This window comes from Poecile atricapillus, chromosome 2 (genome assembly GCF_030490865.1).
Source record: "Poecile atricapillus isolate bPoeAtr1 chromosome 2, bPoeAtr1.hap1, whole genome shotgun sequence".
Lineage (NCBI taxonomy): Eukaryota > Metazoa > Chordata > Aves > Passeriformes > Paridae > Poecile > Poecile atricapillus.
Window position 1 is genome coordinate 141,337,965 of NC_081250.1, and position 22,767 is coordinate 141,360,731.

The following is a 22,767-nucleotide window of genomic DNA, read 5'->3' on the forward strand; positions in this document are numbered from 1 at the left end:
CCATGAATATTTCCTGTAATATGTTTTTTTCTTTTGACAGAGATCTCAAAAATATATTTTCTAATAATGAAAACTAGGAAATGTTATTAAAAATCTTAATTTGTTTGGGAACACTTTCAATATGAACTGTTTCATACTCTATTTTTCTGCTGGAACCTTTTTCTAAACAGCTCAACACATTGAGAAGAGTGACCCAGTCACAGGAAGGGCTCTGATTTTTTTGGGTACTCAGTACCAGCTGCTGCTGAGTTATTTGTGCCTGGGGTCAGGATGGATGTGTTTGGAACAGAGATGAAATGAGCCTCCATGAGGGTGGGTGCTGTCAGCACCTGCTTCAGAAAGAATGACAGGAGAGTTCATATCTCTACCCCAACCCCTTGCTTAAAGTAGGGGCAGCTCCAAGTCAGACCAAGCATCTCAGGACTTCACCTAGTTTAGTCTTGAAACTCCCACAGGATGGAGGGAGGATGCAGGTCCTCTCAACCTGCTTAGGTGTCTTCATGGGGAAGAAGTCCCTATTCATATCCAGGCTGAACCCTGAACCTTGAACCTCTCCCCATTCAACTTGGAGTCTTTCACTGTCAAACCAAGCAGCACTGTGAAGAGCCTGGAACCATTTTCTTGAAACCCCCCCTATAGGTGTTGGATGTGACCTTACGGTTCTCCTGTCAAAGCCATCCCTCATCCAGCCCAGCCAGCCCAGGTGTTTCAGACCCTCCACTCCAGCCCAAGCCAACCTGAGCTGAACCTGCTGCAGTTTATCAATGATGTCCCTGTACTGGGGAACTGAATACTGGGCACAGGCTGAGAAAGCTGTCTCCTAAATAACTGACCTATGGCAAGTCTGTGTGAGATTTCACTTTGCCCCATGTCCCTGCAGCAGTGGCTGCTGCCCATAACCTTCAGTGACAGAAAGTACACAGCTGCACTTCAGCTGTGCCAGGGCAAAGGGGGCTTGACAAACAGCAGTAATGAGGAGCAGGAGAAGACCATGGACCTGTTCTCCTCTGTTTCCCAGGCTATGGAGGGTGATAATTTCCAGTGGACACAAGGGCTGGAAACATCAGCTCCTATGTAAAGTACTAAAGTACTTCAGCCATAAACTTCAAAGTGCTTCCCAAAAGGAAGTTGGATTGCTATTCCTGTTTTGTAAATCAGGAAGCTGAGGAAAAAGGGAAGGAAGTGTTTTGACTGAATTGATCTAGCAGTTGCTGGCAGACTCTGCGTGCTGCCTATGCACTGTTCTACCTCTCGGAGCAGGGACCATCCCCAGCCTCCTCAGGCTTGGAGGCATTGCACTCCATGGGCACTCCATGGCAAGTTCCCACTTGGAAATCAGGCTGGTGACATGCAAACAACAAACTGTGCAGATTTGTGGCTTCAAAGTACAAGTGCTGGTGAGAAATACCATGAATTAGTCATAATCTTATCAAAAATATTTTATTTATGAACGTAACAATTATACTATACAACCTATATTGGAAATACATTGAATAATTGCTAGAATAAATACAGGCAATTAATTCAATCTTTTTATAGAATGAGAAGATTTATTTGACATTTGAATGTTAACCCAAGCTTTAACTTACATCATAAATAGTTAAAAGGCATAGTCAAGTTTTTTTGATTTTTACCGTTTCTCTTGCTTCTTTTTAATACTGTTCTATTTTGTAATCAACATGAATCAACTCTCCAATCATTAACAAAATATTAGTATGACTTTCAAGCAATCATGTACCTCAAGATAATCAGACAATAAGGTAGTGTGTGTGCAGTTCATTCTACAGCAGAATCTATTCATGTCTGCATAAAAAAGAGAAGCTGAAAATGCTTCTGAGTTCTTTAAGCATCATATGCTGATTTCTGCTTTACCACAGTGCTTTTAATACCAGAATCTAAAAAGGGCAGTTGGTCTTTCTGTTGCTCTTTATAAAGTATATTAGGGCTCAATGCCACATTCCTTTGGCTGGTGAACATCTGCAGAATTTAGTCCTGAATATTGTTTCTCAAAACTATGGTCCAAAATAAATGTTCAAGACTGATTATTAGGCACCAAGGAAGTGATGCATTTGCTAAGGCTTGATGTTTTCTGATAAAAAAAATTTGGCTTCTTTTCTGGTAGATATGCTGTAGTCAAAAACAAATTATTGGGCCCAGTACTGGGGTCTGTATTACCCTGGATATCAGAGAAGGTGATGTGTTTATTTCCTGTAAACTGTATGAAGAGCTCTGCGGAAGGTTTATAGTACAACACACACATTTTGAAAATGCTGGTAAGGTTTTCCTTCCTTTTTTTAATACAAAACCTGAACTATTTGCGTGGTACTAGAAGATTATGAACAACTATGACCATTAGTGAATTCAACAGCAATTTCAGATGCCCAATATTTTTCCAGATCAGAAGTTTTGACTGCTCAGGTCCCAAATACAATCAGTGTGAGGCTTTCCATAGCAATGTCTTTTCCAGTGGCATGGAGGCCTGCCTTGCCTTATGGTTTATTGTGCATGCCAGGGATATTAAGTTCTCAGCAGAGAAGGAAATTTCCCTTTCACAATGTTATTAAACAAAAACCCCAAATTGCACATATCTACCCCTTTGGCCTTTTATTATGCACAAATATGCTTGTATGCAAAACCTGATAACTTTGGGCCTTTCCTAATAAATGCCTTAAAAGAGCACATTTAAATGCTTTTTCACAGAAATAACCATTCATTAGTTGCAAAAATGCAGAGAGACTTTTTATTCTTTCTGTTGTGAACTATATCATTTCAGCAGAAATTTGGGGGGAGAATGTATGTTTTTTTGTCCCCAAATATATTCTAAAAGGCTAAAGAACAAAATGTTGGGGAGGCAGCTTTTTTTGGCAGATAGTAAAATATAAAATATGTGATTTAAAAAAAAGTTGGCTTAAAAATACACACACACAAATAATACAATAATATAAAAATACAGCTCAGCCAATGGCCTCTTAAAATTTACCTTTGGCATTACATTTGGCAGCCTAAAACAAAAGACCCTTCCTATAAACAGAACTATAAAAAAAGAGAAGTTCATAAATTAGGTTGCAAGGGGTTGTACGGTCCTTTTCTTGTTTCTCCAAACTCCCTTTCTTTCTGTCCACACACATAAGCATGACCAGTGAGGTATATAGAACGTAACACTGTCAGGCATATGCACAATAAAAAAGTGCATAAACATAGAAGTTCTCCCCTTTTCTTGTGAACAGGTCGTAACTGTGTGGTTTGCGTCCTTCCCCCCTTGGAAACAAAAAAAAAATTTTTTTTTCCTTTTTTTCTTTTTTTTTTTTTCTCCTTACTTTGGCAGGATGAAAATGAACCCAGAGGAATATAAGTGTCCTATTCCCAGCAGCAGTGATCCATTTCCCTTGGCAACATATGTCTGATGCCACAGATACTACAAGGTCGTTGGGTTGCTTTACAACTCTGGGTAACTTCCCACGGAAACATCATACGTCTAGCACCATGTCGTAGTGTTGTTGCTCTTTCTTCCGCCTGCCACATTTGTTGATAAGAACCATGTACAAAGTCAAAAGCAAAACCCAGTAACATGCATAGAGTATTGTGCCAATGATGAGAACTGTCTGTTTTGACTCAGAAAATGGCTTTTTTGATTCCTTGTAAATAGTGAAAATTACGCCACCTAGGAGGATTGTAAACCAAATGGAGACTGGAATGAGTCCTATAAAATTAACTACAATGGTTTTCCTTCCTGACGTGCCCCACCCTGCTTTGTTTATCGTGGCAATTGCAAACATCTTTGCTGGCAGTAAACTTGACATGTACAACACTGAGTAGAGTGACATGAAAACCATGACAATGTTGCCCCTAAGGAAGCTGGCAAAGGAAGACTTTATCAGGCCAACTAACTGAACTGTCAACAGGAAGAGGAGAATGTTCCAGATTTTTCCCCTGTAGAAGAGCTGAATGACTGTGGCAATAAGGAAGAAAGGAAAGAATCCAGTGATTACAGCTTCATAGGTCATCCACAAATGGTGCTTGTGGAACCACATGGCATTATAAAGCCACTCTCTAAAGTAGGATTTACTCCAGCGGGTCTGCTGATTCAGCCACCTGAGATACTCTATCGGTGTTTCCGTAAGGCACTTGGATCTAGCTGTGTATTTTGTTGCATAGCCCAGACTTAGCACTCTGTTAGTTAGATGCCTGTCATCTCCGAAGCTGCACTGGGAGCCCATAAACTCTTGATTGTACCAATCTTCCACAAATTCATGGAGTAAAGAGTTTCTGTACATTCCCAGAGGTCCACTGATGCACTGTACACAGCCAAAGTAGGACTGACAGGCTCTTTCAATGTTAAATGCCATCCAGTATCTCACGCTGCTCAGAAAGGAGATCCAGGAATCATATTTGTTCAAAATCTGCAAAATAAAAAACAAAAAAAAAAATTCCCTTTAGATGAGCTCTTAAAACAGAAAATGTGCACATTGGATCAATAAGGAATTTGCTGAGACTAGAGTACCATTAGATGAAATCTGGTGGGAACCTCACTCCTATGTCCAACTCATGGCAAATCCAGGAGCTATGCAAACATTTCAGCCAGGACATTGTCAGGAAGGGTGAGATGAAACCTTCAAATGTCTGTTTCACCAAGAGGTTCTTTTTTTCCTTGCAACCTTTCCTACTCTCCACCAAGAAATCTCCTTATTTTCTGTGTCATTCTTCCTTCCCTTTTGCTCCCAGTTAAAGACCTGCTGGATTTAGACTTTCCCAAGAGGAGCTTGGGAGTTCATGGTCTCATGCTGCTTTTCTGCCCAACGACATCTCTGGGACCCACAGGACTCCTTCCAGCCCTCCCAAAACTATGCTGGAGCATGAGAAAAGCTGAGCACCTGGTCTTTTCCCTACATTTTTGGTATCATAAGGTTAGCCCTAGAGGTTTAACCCTGAACTATGTTCCAGTATCCACCATTAGGTCCTCTGAGGAATAGCCTGTTCTGTCTTCTGCAGTACCAGCCTGTTTCCTCGTCCCAAGACATATGGTAATACTCCAGTAGAGTCTTGCTCAGGCCCACATAAATGTCTCAGTCTTTCTCTTCTGCACAACCCAACTGCACAACCAGTCTGAACACTCAGTAGATGTATGAGTGCATGCAGATGCGCAAGTCTGTGGCTTCACATCCAGGTTATCAACACACACCTTGTCCCAGAGGATGTGACAAAGAAATGTGTGGATCTTTGGCCTTCTACAACTATAATGCATTGCCCTGAGACTTGAAAAAAATAATCTTTTGCTCTGATGATCCTAATTTCTGTCAGTTTTAATTCCAGAACATATTAGAAGCAGTGTGGCTTGGGGATAGGCTCAAGCCTGGCTCAAATGTATTTGGTGTATGCTGGAAAATGAACTGGGGAAAAAAAAAACCCAGAGGCTTCATTCTGTCACCTTTCTGCACAGAGGACACACATCCTTCCAAATTCAGATGCTTATGAACCTTCACTGTCACAGCTGAACCTATACTGCTTCCCCTCACTTGTAGTCACTCACATATGCCTGGAATTTCACATGCATAGGCTGTGTATGCCTGGTTTGTGGACAGTCTAGAACTCCAAAGCTATTCAGGTTTCTATGGGAATCCTAATTTCTGGAGTTACAAGCCACATGCCTGAAATATTTCTGACTACTTGGGTGTTCATTAGCAAGTTCTTGCTCATTTATAAGGTTCTTTCTCCTCTGTCTCACATAAAAAGCCCAGCTGACTATGGAGGACTGATCTTAAGGCCAACTGAAATATTCATACACATTTCTCTTTATAAATTGCAGCAGAAGCAGTTATGTCAAAAGGAACCAACAACCTTTTGCTGTAGTAATCAGCTAAATTCAGTAATGCTGAAAAATCCTAACACACATGGAACGGATCTGACTTGGAAGTTTTCTATTGCCTTGCCTGACAGACATGGGAGACCCAGCAACACGCAGAGTGCACAGTGCTTCAAAATTACTTTTATTTCTAGCAACCTTGACTACTAGTAGTTCAGTAAATATAATTGAAGTGCTTGAAGTTGCTGGACATGGCTTTGGGAGACCTGTTCTCAATTCCCTGCTCCCCTGTAGCTTTTCTTTGGTACCTTGAGCAAGCACCTATACCCAGAGACTCAAAGATGCCACAACAGTCCGGACAATGCCAGTGCCCCCCTTTTCACATATAGGGAGGCAGAATATTGTTTGTTTGCCTGCTATGGATGTTAAAACCATACAGTGCTCATATCCAAGAAGAGTTTCCATTCAATGAACTAAAAGATTAAGGTATGATAAGAGCATCTATAATGGCATCACATTATATATATGCACATAGAATATACACATAAATTACATTTAATGCTAGTTCAGGCAGAGGAATCTGTTGCAATGCAAATAGTTGCTGAAACACTTCTGTTAATCTGAAAATTGTTGTACTCACCTGCACATCACCTCCAACTCCTCCAACCATTGGATCTTCTTCTAAAACTTTTACCATCTCCACTGATGAGGCTGGATCAAGCATTGTATCTGAATCACAGACCTACAAGTAAGAAAAAAACAACAAAAATGGGTTAAAAACAAGAATTTTTTTTTTCTGTTAACACCACAGAAGAAAATAAAAACCATGCAAGTGGTTATAATGACTCTAAATGCATTTTCTCCTGAATGCAATTAAATCTGACTTTGAAGTCTGCACTGATGTTTCTGTTAAAGGTCACTTGTACCAGGCAGCAAGGCATAGTGCTGCACAAAACACAGAGCTTGTTAAGGCTATGCACACAAACAATCCTCTGTATCAGCTCCATTTGTTTTATTGGCACACTGGACTGGCTTCTTTGAGTAAGATATGGGGCACTGCAGAGTAAGACAGTGTCTGTGGGCATGCAGCAGATTCCTGTTCTGCTCTGATGTAGAATTTCCCTGCATAAGCTGCACAGTTGGAGCACCCTGGTCAGATGCTTCCCACTGCCATATAAGAGAAGGAGCAAGGAGTTAAATCCCAGGCAGTTGTTATTAAAAAGAATAAAAAGCCAAGTAGGAGTCTGGGAAGAAATCTTATAGTCCTTTCACTCACAGAAGGCTTTAGCAATTCATGTAAAATATGTATCTCATATTTCAGAACAAACTCATTTTTAATTTCAGATTTATGATGTGTTATTAGTAGTGCAGGGATTTGACATTTGATGTAGAGAAATTATTTGCTATTTTCCTCTGGTATTCTTATGAAAAAATATGTAAGGCCAGAAGGCGTGAGTCCTGAAGTTCAGTACTCCAAAAGACTAAGGCAGAAGTAGATGACACACAAGGCATTTCAGCTACACAAACACTCCTAGTCAACTAAACACTGTGTACATTAGGAAATTGGCTTTCCCCTGGAGAGTAGGAGGAGGGCTCAGACAGGCTGGCTGGTCTGTGAAGCAGCTGGCATTGCTTTCATTTGCTCTGAGGAGAATGACTCGGGCTGCAGTCTGTTTAAAACAAGAGGGTGTCTCCTTGTTGCAGTTCCTGCAGCTGAAAGAACTGGCCACACCGTGTGTGAGCTCATTTCACAGACACCCAGGATCTGGAGCAGAGCCTGTCTCAGAAACACCCCTCTGACCAGCTGAATCCCACCCTACAAATTCTCATACTGCCTCCAATTTGTCCCCACATTGCATTCCTGTGACTTCAAACTGGGTCAGTAGGAGCAAGTCAGTAGCTCTGCATAAGCAGCATATTAAGACAGATTCTGCTGAGGCTTTGTAATGGGTGTGCTAATTTTGGTTTCCTTTCATGCAAACTTTCAATCAACCTAAGCCCTCTCACTCCAGGGGAGAGGTAACACTTGTGTCTGCTCTATGAAGGGGGAGGAGAGCACTGTGGCTCTGCTCTGGACCAGACTCAAAAGGAGGGGTTACCCAGGACAGTTGGACAGCATAGCTTTGGATGCAGATGAGACTCTGCCAACATGCTCCCCTCCGTGCTCGCTCAGTGGGGGCCAAGAGGAGAAAGGTGATGAAAACTCTCATATCTCTGTCAGAAGAAAAGCCACAAGCATCTCCAGCTCCCACTAACTTGATGCATCCATCTTCTCTCCTCAATGGCCTCATCCCACAGCATCTTTTTAACCTGGCCAAGGTGTGACTCCAGCTTTAGTGGAAAACTGTCATCAGTGGCATAGGTGACAGTGAGCAAAACAATTGTGCTGAAGAGGGGAAATAACACCTATACTTTTACCTGGGTCTTCCTGGACAAACCTGTTGCTGAGTGTTTTGCACAGCGAATCTGTAGTTTGCTGAATTCCCAGGGTGTCCAGGCAGTGACAAGCATGCCATTCCTTGTGACCATGAGTGGTGGGCTGGGATCAGCTGCCTCCCAGCCCCTTTGCTTTCCCTCCTGTCACTTGAGCAGCTCTCACCCCATCAGATGTATTTATCTATAGCAGAAAAGCCTGCCCATGATGCACATCACTAATTTATTAGAGATGAGGAATCCTGAAAACTCTGACTTTTTGAACAAAATACCATCACATGTCCTGGGCATGCCAGCACAGTGGGTATGTCTGGATTTCTGGGACAAATCTAACAAGCCATCACTTTCCATCTGGATGAGGTTTTTGCAGGTGAACAGAGGACACACCCAGAGAAACACAGACAGGAGCCCAAATGAACACTGACACCTGCCTAGCCAGGGTGTGCCCAGGACAGCCCAAGAGACAATTTGCCATCTTTCCACACAAGGGCCGAGTGCCTTGGCTCACAGTTAAAAGAAAGGGACAGCTGACCTTAAGGGAGCTGTTCTGTTCCTTGCCATAGGCAGTGACACTTTATCCAAGCTGCTCTGTGTTCAGACAGCACTGGACTGTCCACACAGGCACTTCCATTAAACCAAGATGAATTGCACCCTGGCTACCTCACAACACTGCACTGATAATACCTGCCAGTTTAACTCCTCCACCTGATTACTTGCACACTCATAAACTCTTCTAGGATGGAAACAAGCCTTCACAGCAGTTCCCAGTACTTAATGAGACACCACTAATGAGTAACAGCTCGTTATCAGCACTAGTCTGACAGTTTATGATTGCCTGTTCATAATTCCACGGTGTCTTTTAAGAACTATAAGGCCTACAATTTTGGGGTTGGGTAGCAATGCTGACTGGTCACCTTTTAAAGTGCTTAATCATTGATGCAGACTGCTTAGCCCTTGAAATATTTGGCTTGTTTAAAGTAATTTACCCTGGGTCACCCCAAAGGACCATTTGAAATATGTCAACCTTTATTCATTCATAACAAAAGCCACATTTTAGCTGCAGTTTTTTATGACTCTGCAGTACCCAGGGCCACCAAAGGGCTGCATTTCTACTACAGATGTGACTGTAGATGTGACTGTGGCATTAGTCAGTACTGCAGACTGCACTCACAGCAGCACTACAGTCCCTGACAAATTCATTAGAACTTCTGAGCCAGGTCAGGATAACTGAACAGAAATATATCATCCATTTTGTGAGTTTTTGCTATGACTGTTGAAATAGAAACACTTTTTTCCAGGTTTCCTGAAATATAAAAGAGCTGATCTGAGTGAGGAAACTTGCAATGAATTTGCTTCCTCTCTGCCTTCGTTCTCTTCAATCTGATATGTCTGTGTGAAGTGATTACAAACCCATGCTAATAAAGAAAATCAGCATTTTTATCCCATCATAGTTCCTCACAGCACAAAACTAAAGCACAGACAATGGAGAGCTTAAGCCCATTGTTTTGAAGGAATAAATCAGTTTCAGTTTGGAAAGTGGTAGAGGATAGGTTTTAAATCTTGGTCTTACTCTCTTAGCTCCAATAACAGAGTGGTTCCTGGCACTCTTCAGTTTCTTCCCCTCCTGTGCACTGAAGACTCGCTGCTCTCAGCCCAGCTACTGGGAGCCTCTCCAGGTCTCTAGGACACTGCACATGGAGGCTGTGCTGTGCAGGGCGTGCACACACACCCACACAAGGCTGGGCACCGGCCCCAGAAACACATGTGGCTCAGCCATGCAGCTGCCCTGAGCCAGCAGAGAGCACCTCGTGGGGAGCTGCTGCTCCACTGCAGGAGACTGCTGGATGCTCTGAGTGTGGGAGAAGCTGGGAAAAACTGAGGGTGGTTCATTAAGAAAATCATCTCCCATTCAGTGGCATTAGTCAAATGAGCCCTCTTGGCCTAGATTTCTAAGGAAGGGTCCTCAGTGTCCAGCCAGAGGATTTGTTCCCACCTACCTTCCTCCACACGTGACCCCTTCCCCTTGCCACAGTCAGCAGCAGGGCTGTTTGCAGGTGCAAACAGCTTCCATGTAAGTAAGGCAAAAACACAGAAAATATTTCAGGGAATTCAAGGCAGCTGGAAAGAAATGTGCCTCTGCTGCTTTGGAAACAGGGAGAGAGGACCCAGCCTAACTCATTTCTAAGTGAGTAGTGTGTCATAAGGGCCTTAAAGGCCAAGTTGCAGTGAGTGAGGTAATGCAGCTGTAAGTGATGAAGCAAAAGCTTCTTCAGGCTTAAGCTGAAGAAATTTTCTTTCAAATTTACACGTTGACTCTTTTATTGACTACTCCACATGGCCTTCAAAGCCCTAAAAATATATCCCCATTTTTTTTACAGACTTCACCACTTCTTCAGGATATTCCCTAGTGAGACCAAATAACTGCCTGCTCGTATATGGGGCTGCTAACAAACTCACCAAATAAAGCCTTACTCGAGACCTTCACCTACAGGAGTGAAGATGGGGCTTTCAGGAGGTCACTGGCTTTGTCTGAAGCAAAACCATTTGGATGAGGGGGCAGTACTGAAGGCAGGGGAAGGATTTCAGATTTCTCCAGTAGCTGGTGCACAGATTTAAAACAGTCACAGATAGACTGGCCATTTTAAAAGGTAGCAAAATACCCTTTTAACGGTCAAGCTGTTTCCAAACAGACTGAAAGGAGCACTGTGTTCATCAGGGACTAGGATGGCCTCTAACATGCTGCACAAAATATACAAAAGCTGCTTTCTTTCAAAGTGTGTTTGAATTGGCACTGACCTGGTGCTCTAATACCTACCTGTACATAATCCACGCTTCTCCCCAGTGCTTTGAATGCTGTGTACATTACTTCTCTTTTTCCACCCCATTTCTGCATGATGCAAACACTTTTGTTGGACAGGACCAGCTGAGATACGTGTTGCATGCTCTCTCGGTGAGACTCCTCTGTCTCACCTGGACCTTTGTCGTGGAAGTTATTTCTCCAGATATAAGTGGCACAACTGTCCCTACCCATGATTTCAGTGAAAATGTCCATCATGTAAACGTCGTCTTCTGAGTTCCCATCAATGACCATAACAACTTTAATTCCAGGGTAGGTCAATCTTTTTACAGAAAGTAAACATTTTCTTAAGTAGTCAGGATCTTCTTGATAGGCAGCAATACAAAGGGCAACTGTTTTGTTCAGTTTGATTGGAGTCTCTAGCGACCGTTTCATTTTCCTGTGCTCTAGGTAGGCAAACAGGCTTTGGATGATGAGATGTGATGCCAGGATAGCACCATAGAGTCCAAAGGAGAAGTAGTAGTTGTCTGTTTGGATGAACTGGTAGCCCACAATGTAAGCAGCGGTGATTCCTAGCAGGAGGGACACCCCAAAGAGTGTGGTTCCAAGTATTCTCAGGATACATATAAACCTCTCACAATACATCTGCAAAGAAGTAGAGAAACCATTAGCAGAGCCACCACTTGCTGATATAAGACATTAGGGGTGCATGTGGCTGCAACACAGATCTCAGCATCAACAGATAAACCCTGGGCTTCTGGTTCTCAGACTCACTGCATCCCCTTGTTCAATGTAACATCTCTTTGCAGTACTTCCTCCATGTAAAGTACCATCCAAACAGACTTATTGTAGCAGAGATGTTTTCTGCTACTCTCAGTGCTGTCACAGAAGGTGCTGTCTGTGTCAGGATCTTATTTTTGCAGCCTGGGCTGGTTGGATAAGACACTCTGTCATATTATCCTAAGGAGGTTGGAGAAAGGGCTTTTGGGCTACCACTCACTTCATATGGCCACGGGAGAGTGGAACAGCTGAATGTCTGGGCAGCCCCTCCTCATCCCCCATCCATGTCATGACTGCATCCCACCCTGAATTGTTTCTGTCGCTTAGTTATGTTTGCAAAAATATTGGAAAGACATTCTTAAAACAGATGCCTGAATGTATTTATAAGTTTTTAAACAGATGTCTGACTATATTTATAATTTATATTTATATAATCAGACATCTGCTTTAAAAGGTCTTCTCAATACCATTGCAAAAATGTATTATTCATATAGCATGTACATAGACACATGCACATGTGAGGATGTGTGTATAGGGGCTAAAGCTTAACTGACATTAAGTCTGTGGCAAAGATATGCATAAATTTAACAGAGCCAACACTCCAACCTGGACTCAGAAATTCACTAGGACATCAGCTGATTCTGACCCCTTCTACATGTTTAGATTACCTGGCTGTAAAATCTTCTAATCTAAACTCTGGGCTATGGAGCAACTGGCTGGCATGGAGGGTGCTCTGGCATTCTCGAAACAAATGGACAGGCAGGCAGGTGGAATCTATTGGTACCTAAATACCTTTTCTGACAATCACATTACCCATTTTATACAACAGCTTTCTCAGAATTGTAAGAAGTTAATGACAACATTTTCTGTGAATAGATGCATTTTATATGAGGGACATAAAACAGATGATGTCTGCTTAATGCTAACCCAGCAAGTGTGTTGAAGGTCAATAAAGCTCATGCTTAAATATTTTGCTGAATTAGGTCCTCTCAGAGTAAAGGATTTAATATTTGTGTTTTCTTGCTATTATTCATATTTTCCTTGCTGTTATCATCTCACTCATCTGCTGCATATGTTTGATTCACCATCTGTTAGCCAAAACTGAAGCTGGAACAGGACTTCCTTACATCATATATGTTTTTAACTCATCCTTGAACAATTACTACCAAGACACAGCAGCATAGCTGTCATCAACTATATATATGTCTGAAAAGTTACAGGCTTGAAACAAAAAAGTCAACACAGAATCACTTACAACATAAAAATAAACTAGGCAAGCATGAAGTTTGAAGTTACAAAGACTTTTTCTTGTTCCACTGGCTATTTAGGGTCTTAAATTTCAAGACAGGAGGAAGCCTCTTAAATGTATATTTGGAGGCACTGTTAAAGAAATCGGACCCTTTCTCTAGGACTTCCTTGAATACTTAAGGCTGGGCTCTGACAGGTGCTGTAATCATCCACCAGCAAAAGGGACCCTCCCTGTTCTGGCCTGTCTGAAAATCTTTCACAGCAGGGGTCATAAAGATGCCTAATAAAAGACAGCTTACCACCACTATAGGTGAATTGAAACTCAGTGCCCAAAATAGACTTGCTTTAGAAAACAGATTAAGTAATGGATCCCCTCTAGATTACCTCGAAGTAAAATAGCCCATGTGTTTACTAATCTCTCAAGCATGCAAAACGTCACAAACATCAAGGTAAATGTCTCATTAATGGTGCACTTGTACTCTGCTTTCCCATTTGGGGTCCTAAAGTCTGCTTACATTAAGAATTATATGGCTGAAATAAACGGGATTAACATTAAGATCTGGAGTGGCTACATTTGAATGACTATATACTGTAGCAGGTATCTTTTACATTAATTTGCTATTGTTTTACTCATGAAGTGCTTCTGCACAAAAGGGAAAAAAAAAAACCAAATCCAAATTCTCTGATTTTGTCATTACAGCACAGATCCTCTCCATTGCGGAAATCCAGTCTTTTTAGATCAAGAAATTAATTTCTGATGTTAATAAAACATTTCTTTTTTCATTTCACTGTCAACCTTAGGAAAATAAACTGTGTTTTGATCTAAATTCCTGGCTTTCATCAAAGAAACCTTCCCCTTTGTATGTGCAATTGAGGGTTTTATGTATAGTCTTTTAATTGACTGAATCTCAGGGGAACTGAAAAAGTTGCTCAATATTCTCAAGATTTAACACAAGGTTTTGATAGCTTGCCCAGCAGAAATGATCTTTATCAACTTACTGATACTGGAGCTAGGCAGCAGCTGCATCAGAGACTTTCAGATCAGACAGTGCTGTTATGAGCATCTAGCTTGGCCTGACACAGTGAAATATAATAATTCTATCCTGCAATTTGGACGCCTAAATCCCTTACAGGCACCTTCACCTAACCCCGTGGTGATGAACCCAGTATGAGCTTTACACAGACTCCAGCAAGCAGACCCAAGGTTTGCATGCACAAGGTGAATGTATGTAAAGAGCCTTCAAAGTCTGCTACTGAGCAATTTGTTGTCATGACATTGCAGCTCTTTCCTTTCAGGGATGGAGCTGAGCAGTGCTCACCAGCCCATCTAGTAGAACTGAAATGTGAAAACCATATGATAAATCCTAACACCGTGCAGGCTGCTGCTGATTCAGTAACACATTTTGATTCACAAAGCAGTGCCAAGTATGTACATGCCTTGTAGTGACTGTACAGTAGCAGGCAAGGAGTGCCTTTCTTTGGAGGCTCCTATGGGAAAGCATGACCAAGAAATGAACACTGACATCAGAGTCCACCCGGTGAACTGTTTGGCATTGTGTCTCTTGGCGTCCTGATAAAGCCAAATATATATACAAAAAGAGTATTTCTCCTTTGTGATGAAGGTGAATTTGCTTCATTATTAACAACTGGCATAACTAAAAGTTGTACTATTCTAACAATGCTTTCATGAAGAACATCAGATTAACAAATGACTGATACCTACACACTACATCTAATGATCTGGGTATTAACTGTAGCACTAGAGATCACACTCCTTTCTCAGACTGAATAATGCCTTAGATCTCAAATTAGAAGAACATAGCAAAATATGCTTCAGTTTTCTCTATTCTGAAAAATATTTAGGCTAGCATTTACCGTAGTTATGGTACACAGATCTTACTTTTATAAGATCTAGACACTTGACTGAAATTCAGCAGGTTCTTATGTCCTGTTTTGAACTGGGTCTTTACTCAGCAAAGAACACTGGTGACCTCCATGTTTATGTAAAGTAATCAATTTTTCTTCCTCCAAAGTCCTGTGGCAAAGTTCATCCACATGGCTATTAATCAGCTTTCATACATCTCTGAGAGTAACAGGGGCCGAAGATAGTTCATCCCCTTATGAAGTCAGGAGGCAAAGAGAAAGAAAAAGCTTATTTTGTTATTATTACTGAATAGGGGCAAATAGATATCCAGAAAACCAACATGCACTGGTGCCAGAAGATAGCAATATTATCTGCAGCCTGTTCAATTTTGTACCCTCTGTTGTGTAGCTGCTATGAGGACAAAGGAAGCAATCAGGTGGCATCTATTGATACAGGACATGGAACCAGTGACAGGGGTCAAACTGAAGTCAGGTTTGCTTGAAACACATGGGATGCATCTCACAACATCATCTCTTTCAGAAATCCCGTCTCATGTGCAACACTCAAACATTGCCACGTAGTAATTCTAGGTAGCTTTTCCTCAGAAGATTAAAAAGCAAGAGAGGGAGACACAGAAAGTTTGTACCTAACATGTAATGATTTGGGAGGTTGTTTGAAAGAATTAGCACATTTAGAAAAACACTAACCATAAATTGCAAAAGCCAGTATCTATCCAGGAGGAAGTAATAAAGGTTTGGTCACAAATGTGCTCATTTTGCTTGGCTGAGATGGAAATATTTTTTCCCATAGCCCTCCAAGTGCTCTATTTTGTATTAGTAGCTGGGAAGGTGTTGATAACACAACAGTGTTTTGGCTACTGCTGAGCAGTGTTCCCACAGCGTCCAGGATGTCTCTCCAGCATTTTCTCCCACACCAATGTGCTATGGGTGGGCAAGGTCCTGGGAGGGAACATAACCAGGAAAACTGACCCAAACTGACCAAAGGGATATTCCATACCATATGACATCTGCTTGGATACAAAGCTAAAAGGAGGAGGAGGAAGCATTGGTTGTGACATTTGTTTTTCAGTACTGAAGCCCTACTTCCTGTGAAGTGGCTGAACATCATCTGCTGATAAGAAGCAAAGGACAAATCTTTTGTTTTCCTTTGCTTCATCCACAGTCTTTGCTTTATTAAGTTGCCTTTATCTCAGCATAACAGGTGTTTTGCCCTCTTATTTTCTGCATCTACATCCTGCTGGAGGAGAGTAATAGAGCAGCTAGGAGGGCACCATGCAGCCAGCCAGGGTCAACCCACCACAGTCCCCTTCACTTTTAAAGGTTACAAAGAGCTGTGCCTCTCTGTAGACATTGGGGACTGTGGTCACATCAGCAAATAGTATGATACCACACAAACAGATCTGCAAAGAGAAACACCTGGTGCTGAGAGCCTAACTCCACCCTCCATATATTTTTGTGCTTTACTCTGAACTAAGCATAGTTGGACGCAATGGACTAAAAACCTGAAGTGTCCTCCAGAGGTATACCCTGAAATTAGTTTAATTCAAGAGGAATCCAATTTGGGTGTCCAGTTATTGCTTTGCAATAGAAACTTAAGCAATTTTGTTGAAGGGGGGACGTTTGTAGCAGCAGCTTTGATAGCACCTCCTCATTGAAAATAAATTGATAATACAAATCAACCTCACATATGAGAGCCACAGATCAGCTTTGTCTGGAACCTTTGTGGAAACCAGAAGTGCTGAGCACAGAAAACCTCTAAAAACATCTCATTTTTATGTGCCTGTATGGAAGCTGAATTCTTGAATATCTATTCAACCTTAGTGCTGCAGCTTTGAATTCAGCAAAGCATGTAAGTGTTTCATTAAAGATAAGTGTGCACTTAGGTATTTTGCTGAAGAGGGAAATCACTGGATAATTTATCTTGCAGTTCTTTTGAAAAGACATAAAAAAATCTTTCTCTGAAAAGTTGCTATTTCTAGGACACTTGAGATAAAAATGCAAGTATATTTTTTACAAATGTATTGTAGAGATTAACCTCCCTTATGAAGGTTGTTGGATATGTCAATGCTTAACCACTGCATTTCTTACATTAGAGAATCTAAGAGTGGATCAGGGCCTAGACAATTTGAATTTGCTTCCTAGTGTTGTCATTCACCTGTTGGGTGACATTAGATAAGTGAATCCACTTCTCTCTGTCACAGCTTCCTCACCTGTAAAATGGAAATCATGATCATGCAAGAAATTTTTGGAGGTCTATAAAACCGTTCATAAGGCTTAGGTTACTCTTTTTGTGCTATATGAGATCCACCTGTTCTCTAGTTCCATATAAATGCTTTTAGTCAAAAAGCTCCAACAAAAACCAACACATCCCTTGCTATTTTCCTTGCCTATATTCACCTGAAGGTATAGTCTGTGGGGATTTGTCTGTCTAACAAACATGCAACTCTAACTCAGCAGGATGCCTGAGGTCAGTGAGGTGGGCACCATAAAAGTCAGCACACACGGCTTTAAGTGCATACAGCCACCAAGGGCTATTTTGCACACAACCAAAGGAAGAATGTAATCTTTATAAGTCTTAATACCCATTTCCTTATGAGAATAATAGCACTGACTGCCACAGAGCAGCTGCTTCAATGACATGAGTATGAGTGCCTGCATACACTGGGTCTGGGCCTATACACACACTCTCTGGGAGTACATGGTTACAATTTCTCAGACAATTTTGAAATTCATTATTAGCCTTATTCTGGTTGCAAATTAAATCATATATCATTGGAGTACAAATGACTGTAGGTACATATTAATCATAAGCATAAGATAGCTTAAGCATAAGTCCAAACTCCCTCTTCTATTCTACAAACTGCAGAAAGGAAAGTGAAAAGTTTTGCTCTATCTGTGCACCTTTATTACAGCACAATTCCATATCTGGAAATTTTGGTTATTTATAACTTCCAGATTTTGTGTGGCTATTGATCTTCTGGAAAGGGCTCACATAAAACTAAAGTTAACTCTGAGGTTAAATTAAAAAGTAAAGAACAAGATTACTGATAATGGCAAACTCTATCTGTATGCACAGGCTTTGATCAGCAAATTACAAATCTCCTATTTGTTCAGTGTATGTTTCCTACTAAATTGCCCAAATTTAATGTCTTACAGGTTTGAGTAACCAATGTGGAATGGATTCTATGGCTGCAGGTTGGATTTGACCCTAATGTACACAATAATACACTAATTAAATTAAACAAAAAAAATCAAAACAAAAAACAAAACAACCAAAAAAATCCCCAGACAAATGCTCCAAGAAACAAAACAATAAGTAAGTCATATTTGTACTCAGATATTTTGGATTGTGGTTAAGCAAAAATCTAATTTAGAAATGTTTTCTGGTTGCCGGTTATGAAGTCCATGGATGCTTTTGGAACAAACCTATTTCATGCCTTAATCCAGCAAATAAATAATTATCTAGGGTACACAGCTTATTATCTTGTAATTTGTTTATGATGCACAGGTCATACCTTGTTTGACTAAGACCCACTGCACTGAATGGAGGAATACTTTGCTACTCTTTACACTAATCCTGAATAGCAAAATTATGAAGCAAATGAGCTTTCATGCCACAAATATGAAGATCTGAGTTTTTCCCTAGTGAACATGCCTGGAAAACACTGAATCCAATAGAGCTGCTTTTCCTACTGGGAAAACCTTGACCCAGGTTTTTCTACATTTGGATGTAGTGTAAGAAAGATTTATTACCCTTATCTAGCCCTCAAAAGAACCCTCAAGGCACCCATGTTACACACAATGTGTGCTTTCAAAAAAATGCATGGGTGCCAACGGAGAAATGATCCCAAAGGCATAAGACTATGAAGCTGAGCTAAACATGGAGAAGCAGCTGTGCCCTAAGAGATCTGGGGTCACTGCAGCCCTGCAGAATCACAGAACCCTTAGGGCTGGAAGGGACCTGTGAAGATTGTGGAGCCCAACCCTCCTGCCCAGGTATGGTCACCTGGAGCAGGTGACACAAGAACGTGGCCAGGTGGGTTTGGAATGTCTCCAGAGAGGGAGACTCCACAACCTCCCTTGGGCAGCCTGTTTGGCTGCCCTGCCACCCTCAACGTGAGGAAATTCTTCCTTCTTTTGAGATGAAACTTCTTGTGTTTTAGTTTAAGGCCATTGCTTCTCGTCCTGTCGCTGGGCGCCACCGAAAAGAGTCTGGCACCCGCCTTAGAGATATTTATATGCATTCATGAGATCCCCTCTCCGTCTTCTCTAGACTAAGACAATTACCACCAGGAGGGTTGTACTGCAATGGGGTCCTCTCGGGGCAGGGAAATGGGGTAAATTCCCTCCCAAGGGCCAATGTCCCCTTCTGCCAGCACCGCTACGGAGTCTGGCGAGGCTCTGACGAGCTGGCTCTCGGCCGTGTCCGAGACACAGGAGCTGCCGCTCCCCGAGAAGCCGGGCAGGGCTGCTGGGGACAGAGGGCTCTGCAGCCGGGCAGGAGGCGCGGGGCCCCGCACCGGCCGCGGGCTGCACACGGAGCGGGGGAAGCCCGACCCGGCGCCGCGGCCAGCGGGGCGGAGCGGCGGCGTCACCGGGCGGGGCCGGGGGATCCCCGCGCGGCCACGTCACGGGGCCCGCCCGCGGCAGCGACCCGGGCCCGGCCGTGCCGCCGCTGCCATCGCCCCCCGTCGCCGCCGCCCCGGGGCGGCCCTCCCTCGGCTGGGGCGGGCCCGGCACGGGCGTGAGGCGCGGGGAGCTCCGGGCAGCCCCCGCCCCACAGCCCTCGGCCCCCGGCCCTGCCCCGGGAAGCCGCCCTCCCCTCCCCGCGGCGCCCGGCGGCTCGGCAGCGCTGTCCGAGGCGGGACGTCAGCCCCACGCCCGCCGCCTCGCCGCCTTCCCTCAGTCCCAGCCCTCCCTCCGCTCCTGTCGCGTCCCCGCCCGGCCCTGGATGCGAAGGCGAGGGGCGGCCGGAGAGAATCCGGACTGGGCTCTGAGCAGGTCTCGCCTTTCCCGCTGCCATCAGCGGAGCGCCTGCCCAGCCTGGGCTCGATTTTGTTCTAATTTCAGAGGGTTTATGGGACGGTTGGCTTTTTCTGGCTTTTTGAGTTTTTTTTTTTTTTTTTTTTCTTCCCCAGATCTTGAAGCTCAGCAATGTCTTAAACGGATTACACGGAGGAGGGGTTGAAGCTGAAAACCTCATTCATCCTCACGACGGTCCTATTCATTGCTGAAATAGGTGTAGCGTAGGAGCCGGTAAGATCCTCCCCCAGCCCCACTCGTATTTTGGGGATCTGTTCCAGCTTTCCTCCCTTGAATAGTGGGGATGGGAGGAGGGGGTCTTCTGCTCTTGAGCTGACAGAAGCATAATCATAAATCACCTACCTTGTTTGTCCTTCTGTCCTTTGGTCATAGAGGGGCTCCAGCCAACTGTGTGGTCTCACGTACCGTTGCTCCCGCTGAATAGTTTCCAAGTTTGAGGTAAAAGAACAAATCGCACTTTTCAGGGACTTTTTGAGACGCTCAGAAATAAAAAATAATTAAAAATGAAAATAATAAAAAAAATCGTGTAAGGCTATTCAGTCCTACTCATTTTCTCCCACGTGTTTTCACAATTATCATGTATTTGTCTTTCTCTGCTTCAGTTTCTAGCTCAAAGTTGTGGGATTTTTTTTCCCAAATAATAGTAATAATAATAATAATAAAATAATAATAATAATAATAATTAAAAAAGTTAGGAATAATAAATTAGGAGTTAGTTTCTCGTGGTCGAAGCTGAAGATCTTATTTCAAACCCGGCTAGCCAGGAGCCTGGAGAAGTTGTAAGGCAGCGTCTGAAAGTTTGAGAGATCAGCATCAGATAAAGTCTCTTTGGTGATACCTTGCTGCCCGAGTAACTGTTTCAATGAGGTTTCTCAGCAGCAGCAGCAGCAAACGGGTAATATTTTCCAGACGTCTTTTTCTTTCCTGCTGCTGCTGCTGCTGCTTTTCTGCCTCTTCCACGTTATGGGGTCTTTTAACAAGGGAGACTTGACTTGTTTTAATAGGCGGAGGATGGGAAGAAGGAGGGAACTCCTGTAAGGAGGAAAAAAAAAAAACCCAACCCTCCCTGCCATGATCTCAGCCAAGGACCAGTTCAGCGCCAGGAATTTAATTAGCCAAGTTGCAAATTTTTTCAGAGAAATACAATACACATATGTTGCCACCAACTGGTTTCCTCTTCATGTCCCGCAGTTGGGGGAACCCCCCACCTTCCCCACTCCCTGCATCCTTGGGCTCGGGCTGTGGGATTCGTCCCTCCCACAGCCACTATTCGGCTGGGACAGTTTTTGCTGCTGCTGGTTTTTATTAATAAGGGAATTGTGTCTATGAATGGATGAACTTAGCAGTTTTCAATCCTGCTTTACCCATTCACTCTCGGGAAGATTTGTTGTAGTAAAACCCCTAGAAAGCTCCCCCTGATATTCATACCCATGCTTATTGTGTTTAAAACAAGCCAGGAAACATGTTAGGCCATTTAAAAACTGGGAAATTGTGGTGTGGGGTTTGTTTTGGTGTTTTGGATCGGTTTGGTTTTGGTTTGGGGGTGTTTTTTTTTTTGTCTTGTTTCGTTATAAATCCGAAGTGTTAATTGTGCCGATGGTTCCCAGTTAGCCAGGAGCACCAGCAGCTCGCAGCACACCCCATTGCCGCTTGCCGGCCGCTTTCAGCGGCTCCTTGCGCTCCGCAGCCCCGCAGGCGGCTTTCCCCGCCCGGCGTGCCCGTTCCCGCTGCACGGCACCCGGACGGGCTCTGGGTGGCGCTGTTGAGGCGGCGGAGCGGGCGGCACCGCGGGGCTCGGGGCCGGCGCTGCCGCGTCCGCCGTGCCCTGGCGGGGACCCGCGGGGGAGGATGGCGGGGATCAGCTTCCCCTGCCCCCGTGCTGTTTGCTCAAGGACCGCAGAGGTCGCCGCTTTGGGGCGTCGAGCCCGCAAAGGGAACCGTATCCAGACACCGTTGGGAAATCCGGAGATGACTCTTCGGCGACTTATCGCCCCTCGTTACCTTCTGGTGTGAGAAAGCTCCAGAGCGTTCTGGGGGCTTCTCGTGTGCAATAAATTGTTTAAAGCCGGTGGTTACCTAGGCTGGAGATTTTTTGAGTACCTACTTTGGGGAAGTGGTTACAGTTACAGGTGTGTTCAGTCACTGCCACGGGGACAGTGGCTTTACAGTGGCTTTAGGATGTGCATTGAAGCCGAGCTCCTTGAACCATCAAGCTGTCTCAAATAACAAATCTGATGACAGTTTAAGCCAGAGTTTTGTGGGCAGTGTTAACCTGGCATTGCCAGGGAAACCAGCTGTTTCACCCTCCTCCTCACTGTCCCTCTTCCTATATCAGAAGAGCTGTCCTAGGTTAGAAATTAGTTGTTTGGGGAGAGGGAGCAGCAATAAAATAAGAAATAATTTGGGCTGGATGAAGGCAAAACAACTGGCAACAATCTGGTTTTTGATGGTTTAGAGTGTTCTTGAAAGTACAGCATGACTTAACAAGCATAGAGTCTATTGGAGCTTTCAGGTATTCATCCCTCTCAGATCTTCCTCCTCTCATGGCAGCTCCATTACTGCAATCATCTCCTAATCTGTGTCCCAAAACCTTTAGGTACAGAGCCCTGCACACCTGTGTCATCAGGCAAGGGACCAAAAGCACTGTCTGCTGCAAATGGGCAGAGGGCAGAAGGGTGTCCAGAGGGCTACTTGATCCCCCTCTCCACAGGAGCCACCCCATTAAGCAAGTATCTGGTGTAAGCCGGGCTTATAAAATGATCACTGAATCACAGAATGTTTG

At 43.4% G+C, this 22,767-nt stretch overlaps 1 protein-coding gene across 2 annotated transcripts; it reads right to left on the bottom strand.

Annotated features, from left to right (window-relative positions):
* Positions 1 to 1,414: 1,414 nt before the first annotated feature.
* On the bottom strand, positions 1,415 to 21,467 carry HAS2 (hyaluronan synthase 2). 2 transcript variants are annotated; one of them, XM_058833530.1, is made up of 5 exons: positions 20,824 to 21,467; positions 20,328 to 20,401; positions 11,049 to 11,675; positions 6,441 to 6,542; positions 1,461 to 4,400 (listed from the first exon to the last, which is right to left on the bottom strand). In XM_058833530.1, the coding sequence occupies exons 3-5, from the start codon at positions 11,673 to 11,675 to the stop codon at positions 3,468 to 3,470; spliced, it is 1,662 nt and encodes a 553-aa protein (XP_058689513.1). In that variant the 5' UTR covers positions 20,328 to 20,401; positions 20,824 to 21,467; the 3' UTR covers positions 1,461 to 3,467. The 2 variants fall into 2 exon arrangements, with proteins under 2 accessions (XP_058689512.1, XP_058689513.1); XM_058833529.1 differs by having other exon boundaries at positions 1,415 to 4,400; positions 20,328 to 21,467.
* Positions 21,468 to 22,767: the final 1,300 nt, after the last annotated feature.

What these genes read in the sequence shown, in the direction of transcription:
- HAS2 (XM_058833529.1), bottom strand. Translation starts at nt 11,675, where the DNA reads ATGTATTGTGAGAGGTTTATATGTATCCTGAGAATACTTGGAACCACA. An exon ending in GAAGCGTGGATTATGTACAG is followed by an intron (nt 6,543 to 11,048) that starts GTAGGTATTAGA and finishes TCTTACTTGTAG; the next exon opens with GTCTGTGATTCAGATACAAT. An exon ending in GAGTTGGAGGTGATGTGCAG is followed by an intron (nt 4,401 to 6,440) that starts GTGAGTACAACA and finishes TTTATTTTGCAG; the next exon opens with ATTTTGAACAAATATGATTC.